The 8,720-nt window shown below is 40.8% G+C and overlaps 1 protein-coding gene across 2 annotated transcripts in view; it reads right to left on the bottom strand.

The window, feature by feature from the left end:
• Positions 1-400: 400 nt before the first annotated feature.
• The window catches only part of MAT2B (methionine adenosyltransferase 2 non-catalytic beta subunit), a 56,387-nt gene continuing 48,067 nt past the window's right edge, over positions 401-8,720 (bottom strand). For both annotated transcript variants that reach the window (XM_077265974.1, XM_077265975.1), the window contains one exon: positions 401-1,957. In XM_077265974.1, the coding sequence (XP_077122089.1) occupies positions 1,787-1,957 (171 nt within the window). In that variant the 3' untranslated portion in view covers positions 401-1,786. The remainder of the gene's footprint in view (positions 1,958-8,720) is intronic.

The following is an 8,720-nucleotide window of genomic DNA, read 5'->3' as shown; positions in this document are numbered from 1 at the left end:
CATTCCTCCAGAGGCAGTCTGTACAGTGAAAGACAAAAGGGCCGGATCAGTATGGGGCCAAAATAAAGTGAATGGCATACCCCAATAAAATGTAATTCCCTTTGAAATGCCTATGAACTTTAGAGAGATGTTTACAAAATAAAGAAGGGAAAAATGCTCCTCAGGCATTGGCTTACACCATGAATGAATAAAGGTTTGTGTAGGTTAGGTCCCCACATGCCTGACCCTTAATCCTTCCACATTTGCGGTCAGGGAAGACTCGCGACGACCCAATACATAGTACTAATTTGGTTTGGTTGACTTTCATCTATTGTATGTGGGCCGCATTAGTGTTCTGTTGTGGTTATTCACATTTACAATACAAAATTTGTCTCATTAACAAAACAATATGCAAAGACTTCTAGAAATATACAGTATTTTATTTTGCACTTTAACAGATATATCAACATACATGAGCTGAAAATGGTTTCACCAAATCTAGAAAGTAAAACATTGGCCCAAACGGTGATATTATTTTTGGACTCGCTAATTTGATTAAGCACTAGTAGAACATATGTTATGTGTGCCTCATCCTTCTGAATGCCATTCACATACAGATACATTGGAGTCTCATCTGGTATACTTTCTTACACTTTGCATAATATTTTTGTGGGAGAAGAGAAATCTCAAGGTCACTTCTTTTGACTTAATAATTTGAAAAAATCTAATTACATTTTGCTCCACGTAGGATTATATGAATAAATGGTGCAATATAGCATCCACATACTGTAAATGCAGGAGTTGTTCTTTTTTGCCTCACTTTGCCCGGAGCAGAGCTTAGTTTACTACACCATGCGATATATGAACACTGGACACTTGTCTTACTAATGTTCTCTGTCGGGAACTTTACCAGTAACACATTTCGTTGAAAGTGTGACGTACAATCATGGTTACAGACAAATAGCTTTATGACCAAGAAAATCCTACATTTAAAAGGGGTATTCCAGTTTCGGAAACAAGAAGTTATTCTTACATATAGAAATTTTGCCAAGTTTTCCAAATCTCTACTTGCAGTGATTTATTGCATAATTCTAGGGAATTCAAACTGGAGATATAACATTTGTTGGAGCTCTGTTACATGATCAGAACAGATTTCTATTTCCTGGAAATAAGCTTTTTACGTTCGTAACTTGAATGATTGTAACGAAAAATCATGAAAACCAAGAATTGCTAAAGAAATCGTACATTTCTCCCTGAAACTACACATCCCTTTAATTTACATTTTGGCATGACTACAATAATTGTGGTATTTAAAAAAATATATATTGTGCCGTTCACTTAATACTGGTAATATAAAAAATGATCAGAGCCTGGGGCATGAATATATATCGTATAATGCTGTTCACCAGTTGTATAGCGCTTCGGCATGAACATAGTATCAATTCTTAAATGAATGTCTTACACAGACATTACCCACACTCATAATCCACTGACATAATTTTTTGATGGCTGTAGGTGCCATGCAGAGGGGTTGGAGGCTCATATACTGATTTACAGCACACAGATAGGAACATCTGGCTGAGGCCAAGTACAATAAACCACAGAAATGATCCTAATTACTGCTGTCTCCATAAGCTGTTAGAAGAGATAATCAACTCAACGCTCGAGCGTTTATGTACCAACATCCTAGTAACTGGAACGGACTGCTTTTTCGGTTTATGCATATTAACAACAACAATACAAAACTAAATTTTTTCAAGAAAAAAATAGAAATATCAATTTTCCCTACAAGGAAATAAAAAAAAATCTAATGAAACATTGTTTGCAGAGTTTTCTTAGCAGGTAAAAATGGCCAAAGGGATTCCCTAATGCCGACTCTGAAGGGTGTCCGTTGTCCAATGCCAAGTGCCTCCAGCCTGGAGCAATCGAGCTGTGGGTTCCAAGGTCGAGGAGCCGCCCCAACAGGTTCTTCTGAGATCTAAATAAATACAGTTTTCCATTAAAACCTTTTCACCGCAATTATTTTTACCTTCATCCATCTACAGCCAGAATGTAGCATCTATGGGTCAGAACAGTAGACAGATAAAAGTGGAGGTATAATGTAGGCTAGGTATACATGGAAATTGTGGAGGTGGAAATAAGATCACAATGTAACATGGCTGAGTCACAAAAGTGACTCCAACCTGACAGCCAGCAGAAATTCAACCCAGATGGATATTTTTTTTTTTTTAAATCCCCACTATGTATGCAATTGTGAAAGTGGAACAATGTCATCTTATTTTGTGCAGCTACAAAATGCTATGTAGCCCAAGGCCTAAAAGGGTTATTTCTCTTTAAAAAAAAAAAAAAAAAAACAGTCCTGGGCACATTTTGTCAGAAGACTAAACAAATAAACAGTGCTTTACTCATCATTCAAAGGTCTACCACTGTCTGGTACTGACTGCAGTGCTGAGGTCATGTCGATGGCCAATCCCTGATCTCAGTGGCTTTGAGCAGGGCATTCCGTCTACATAGGCAGAGCCGTAGAGCTCAGGATTTTATCCTGTGAGACTTGGCATTTTTCTATCCTACAGTCAAAAATATAATTTATGTTCTGACAAAGTATGTTTTATTATATTCAAGATCGTTTAACTACTTCTGGACTATAAACATTAGAATTTACTTTGTACTGACATTCTAAAAAGGGGTGAAGAACTTTTGGCCCGCAATACCATTTTGTCTGGCCCCCGAAGCAGATTCCTGGTGACTGCAATGCTCGGGCCAGCCACCAGACCTTTAATTCCACTGGGGTGCATGCAATGAAAGATTATACCCTGATGCTGGCCAATGCGAACCTTAGGGTTTTCTTTGTGGGTGGAGTTTAAGCGCTCTGCACTCACATCCCACTGGCTCCTATGTAATGTACTAGATGGAGGCCCGATGCTATCACATCGAGAGGGCGGTAATGTCACAATGGGGGCAGGCATGCGGCGCTGTTGTTGCCTAATGGCATCCTGTGATAATCTAATGACTTTTGCATCAGGGGACTCATGTGCTTGACGCCTACACTTATATGCATTGTTTTTGTCCCCGCGATGCTATTGATCTTCAAGAGTCTCATTTGCCCTTTGTTGTCTTCGACGGTGTGCCTTTACTGCTTTCCTTTCATTGTCAATGGTGTACTTTTTAGGAGGAGCTATGTTGGCGTTGATATTTGCTTTTTAAAGGGGGTTTTCCCATGAACAAAAGTTCAATTTAAAAATTGTCTGTGTCTGACCGTGTATTGAACATACCACAGCTCCTGGGCAGGGGAGGAAGCCAAAGACAATACTGACATTACAGCAGGAGATCGCAGAGGAGACATTTTGTGAGGTAAAATATTTTTTTAAAAACAGTGAAATATTTTACCTCACAAAATGAATCCACTGTGATCCCCTGCTTTAATGTCAGTATTGTCTTTTGCTTCCTCCCCTGCCCAGGAGATGTGGTATGCTCCGTACACAGTCAATTATTAAAATGAACTTTCGTTCGTGGGAAAACCCCTTTAATGTGACTGGCTTCCTCTGCCTGTAGCCACGTCGCGAATCTGCCGCCGGGATCAGCCGAATGATTCAATGCACCTGCACGTAATTTGCGCAGGCGCAGTAAATCAGACTGCCGCCATCTTTGTGCAGACAGATAGCGATGGCCACATTAAAACTGTGCATGCACTCCTCCTGTACAAAGATGGCGGCAGTCAGTGAATCATTCAGCTGATCCCGGCGGCGGCGTGTTCACGACGGTGTTCCACTGGTGGTACCGTGCAAGAGGCTGCGTGAGTCTGAATGTGAAAGTGTGAATGTGAGTGTGTATGTGGTGCTACGGCGTAGAGTGTGTGTGAATGTGAGTGTGAAAGTGTGTGAATGTGAGTGTGTGGTGCGAATGGAGTATAGAGTGTGTGTGTGTGTGTGTGTGTGTGTGTGTGTGTGTGTGTGTGTGTATGTGTATGTGTATGTGTATGTGTATGTGTATGTGTGTGTGTGTGTGTGTGTGTGTGTGTGTGTGTGTGTGTGTGGTGCGACGGTGTTCCACTGGTAATACCGCGCAATAGGTTGGTACCAGCAGCTGTTTCCTCATTGAGACACCCATCACTTGGGTGTTCCAATACGGCAGTTGGTGAACTTCCTCCGCTTGGAATTCTGGGATACGGTGACATCTGGACAGAACAGGAAATGAAAACATTGCAAGGCAATTATATAAATAGATATGCTCCGGCCCTAGTGTCTCTTACAGTGACATGTAAAAGTTGGCAAACCTAGTTAAAATTACTGTTGCTGTGAACTTTTAAGCAAGCTAAAAATGAGAACGATTTCTAAAAGGCCAAAAGTTAAAGATGACACATTGCCTGGGTATTTTAGGCAAAAAAATAAATAAATAAATATATATATATATATATATATATATATATATATACTAGCTGAAGAGCCCGGCGTTGCCTGGGCATAGTAAATATCTGTGGTTAGTTATAGCACCTCACTTCTCTTATTTTCCCATCACGCCTCTCATTTTCCCCATCACATCTTTCATTTTCCCCCTCACATCTCTCATTTTCTCCCTCACTCCTCTTATTTTCCCCCTCACTCCTCTCATTCCCCCCTAACACTTGTCATTTCGACCTCACATCTGTCATTTTCCGATCACTCCACTATTTTCCCTCACTCCTCTCATTTTGCACTCACACCTTTTCATTTTCACCTCACACCTCTCATTTTCACCTCAGTATATACATGTTTGTCATCTCCCTTATATATAGTATACACCTGTATGTCATCTCCTGTATATAGTATATACCTGTATGTCATCTCCCCTGTATATAGTATATACCTGCTGTGTGTCATCTCCCCTGTATATAGTATATACCTGTATGTCATCTCCTCCTATATATAGTATATACCTGTATGTAATCTCCTCCTGTATATAGTATATACCTGTGTCATCTCACCTATATATAGTATATATCTGTGTGTCATCTCCTCCTGTATATACAGGTCCTTCTCAAAAAATTAGCATATAATGTTAAATTTCATTATTTACCATAATGTAATGATTACAATTAAACTTTCATATATTATAGATTCATTATCCACCAACTGAAATTTGTCAGGTCTTTTATTGTTTTAATACTGATGATTTTGGCATACAACTCCTGATAACCCAAAAAACCTGTCTCAATAAATTAGCATATTTCACCCAACCAATCAAATAAAAGTGTTTTTTAAATACCAAACAAAAAAACCATCAAATAATAATGTTCAGTTATGCACTCAATACTTGGTCGGGAATCCTTTGGCAGAAATGACTGCTTCAATGTGGCGTGGCATGGAGGCAATCAGCCTGTGACACTGCTGAGATGTTATGGAGGCCCAGGATGCTTCAATAGCGGCCTTAAGCTCATCCAGAGTGTTGGGTCTTGCGTCTCTCAACTTTCTCTTCACAATATCCCACAGATTCTCTATGGGGTTCAGGTCAGGAGAGTTGGCAGGCCAATTGAGCACAGTAATACCATGGTCAGTAAACCATTTATCAGTGGTTTTGGCACTGTGAGCAGGTGCCAGGTCGTGCTGAAAAATGAAATCTTCATCTCCATAAAGCATTTCAGCCGATGGAAGCATGAAGTGCTCCAAAATCTCCTGATAGCTAGCTGCATTGACCCTGCCCTTGATGAAACACAGTGGACCAACACCAGCAGCTGACATGGCACCCCACACCATCACTGACTGTGGGTACTTGACACTGGACTTCAGGCATTTTGGCATTTCCTTCTCCCCAGTCTTCCTCCAGACTCTGGCACCTTGATTTCCGAATGACATGCAAAATTTGCTTTCATCAGAAAAAAGTACTTGGGACCACTTAGCAACAGTCCAGTGCTGCTTCTCTGTAGCCCAGGTCAGGCGCTTCTGCCGCTGTTTATGGTTCAAAAGTGGCTTTACCTGGGGAATGCGGCACCTGTAGCCCATTTCCTGCACACGCCTGTGCACGGTGGCTCTGGATGTTTCCACACCAGACTCAGTCCACTGCTTCCTCAGGTTCCGGTCACCTCTTCTCGTTGTACAGCGTTTTCTGCCACATTGTTTCCTTCCAACAGACTTACCATTGAGGTGCCTTGATACAGCACTCTGGGAACAGCCTATTTGTTGAGAAATTTCTTTCTGGGTCTTACCCTCTTGCTTGAGGGTGTCAATGATGGCCTTCTTGACATCTGTCAGGTCGCTAGTCTTACCCATGATGGGGGTTTTGAGTAATGAACCAGGCAGGGAGTTTTTAAAAGCCTCAGGTATCTTTTGCATGTGTTTAGAGTTAATTAGTTGATTCAGAAGTTTAGGGTAATAGGTCGTTTAGAGAACCTTTTCTTGATATGCTAATTTATTGAGACAGGTTTTTTGGGTTATCAGGAGTTGTATGCCAAAATCATCAGTATTAAAACAATAAAAGACCTGACAAATTTCAGTTGGTGGATAATGAATCTATAATATATGAAAGTTTAATTGTAATCATTACATTATGGTAAATAATGAAATTTAACACTATATGCTAATTTTTTGAGAAGGACCTGTATATACCTGTGTGTCATCTCTCCTGTATATAGTATATATCTCTGTGTCATCTCCTCCTGTATATAGTATATACCTGTGTGTCATCTCCCCTGTAAATAGTATATACCTGTGTGTCATCTCCTCCTGTATATAGTATATATCTGTATGTCATCTCCTCCTGTATTAGACCTCATTCACATGTTATTTGGTCAGTATTTTTACTTCAGTATTTGTAAGCTAAATTGGCAGCCTGATAAATCAGCAGTATATATTAGCTCACACATACACATAATAGACTGGTCATGTGACTGACAGCTGCCGGATTCCTATATGGTACATTTGTTGCTCTTGTAGTTTGTCTGCTTATTAATCAGATTTTTATTTTTGAAGGATAATACCAGACTTTTGTGTGTTTTAGGGCGAGTTTCGTGTGTCAAGTTGTGTGTGTTGAGTTGCATGTGGCGACATGCATGTAGCGACTTTTGTGAGATGAGTTTTGTGTGGCGACATGCGTGTAGCAACGTTTTGTGTGTCGAGTTGCATGTGACAGGTTAGTGTAGCAAGTTGTGTGTAGCAAGTTTTGCGCATGGCGAGTTTTGCGCGTGGCGAGTTTTATGTGTGGTGCCTTTTGAGTATGTGCAAGTTTTGTGTGAGGCAACTTTTGCATGTGTTGCAACTTTTGTGCATGTGGCAATTTTTCTGCGTGTGCAAATTTTGCGTGTGGCGAGTTTTCCATGAGGTGAGTTTTGCATGTGGAGAGTTTTGCGCGTGGCGAGTTTTGAGCGGCGACTTTTGTGTTTCGACTTTTATGTGGCGAGGTTGGTGTATGTGTGGTGAAATGTGCGCTGAGGGTGGTATATGTGTTCGAGCACGTGGTAGTGTGTGGCGCATTTTGTGTGTGTGTTCATATCCCCGTGGTGGTGTGGTGATTATCCCATGTCGGGGCCCCACCTTCGCAACTGTACAGTATATACTCTTTGGCGCCATCGCTCTCATTCTTTAAGTCCCCCTTGTTCACATCTGGCAGCTGTTAATTTGCCTCCAACACTTTTCCTTTCATTTTTTCCCCATTATGTAGATAGGGGCAAAATTGTTTGGTGAATTGGAAAGCGCGGGGTTAAAATTTCACCTCACAACATAGCCTATGACGCTCTCGGGGTCCAGACGTGTGACTGTGCAAAATTTTGTGCCTGTAGCTGCGACGCCTCCAACACTTTTCCTTTCACTTTTTCCCCATTATGTAGATAGGGGCAAAATTGTTTGGTGAATTGGAAAGCGCGGGGTTAAAATTTCACCTCACAACATAGCCTATGACGCTCTCGGGGTCCAGACGTGTGACTGTGCGAAATTTTGTGGCTGTAGCTGCGACGGTTCAGATGCCAATCCCGGACATACTGTACATACATACATACATACACACATTCAGCTTTACATATTAGATATATATATATATTACAGTATAGACCAAAAGTTTCGACACACCTCATTTAAAGATTTTTCTGTATTTTCATAACTATGAAAAATGTACATTCACACTGAAGGCATCAGAACTATGAATTAACACATGTGGAATTATATACTTAACAAAACAGTGTGAAACAACTAAAAGTATGTATTATATTCTAGGTTCTTCAAAGTAGCCACCTTTTGCTTTGATGACTGCTTTGCACACTCTTGGCATTCTCTTGCTGAGCTTCAAGAGGTAGTCACCGGGAATGCTTTTCACTTCACAGGTGTGCCCTGTCAGGTTTAATATGTAAGATTTCTTGCCTTATAAATGGGGTTGGGACCATCAATTGTGTTGTGCAGAAGTCTGGTGGATACACAGCTGATAGTCCTACTGAATAGACTGTTAGAATTTGTATTATGGCAAGAAAAAAGCAGCTAAGTAAAGAAAAACGAGTGGCCATAATTACTTTAAGAAATGAAGGTCAGTCAGTCCGAAAAATTGGGAAAACTTTGAAAGTGTCCCCAAGTGCAGTGGCAAAAACCATCAAGCGCTACAAAGAAACTGGCTCACATGAGGACAGCCCCAGGAAAGGAAGACCAAGAGTCACCTCTGCTTCTGAGGATAAGTTTATCCGAGTCACCAGCCTCAGAAATCGCAGGTTAACAGCAGCTCAGATTAGAGACCAAGTCAATGCCACACAGAGTTCTAGCAGCAGAAACATCTCTACAACAACTGTTAAG

The sequence above is a fragment of the Ranitomeya variabilis genome, chromosome 5 (genome assembly GCF_051348905.1).
Source record: "Ranitomeya variabilis isolate aRanVar5 chromosome 5, aRanVar5.hap1, whole genome shotgun sequence".
Taxonomy (NCBI): Eukaryota; Metazoa; Chordata; class Amphibia; order Anura; family Dendrobatidae; genus Ranitomeya; species Ranitomeya variabilis.
Note: the sequence above shows the minus strand (reverse complement) of the source record. Positions and strands in the feature narration are given on the sequence as shown.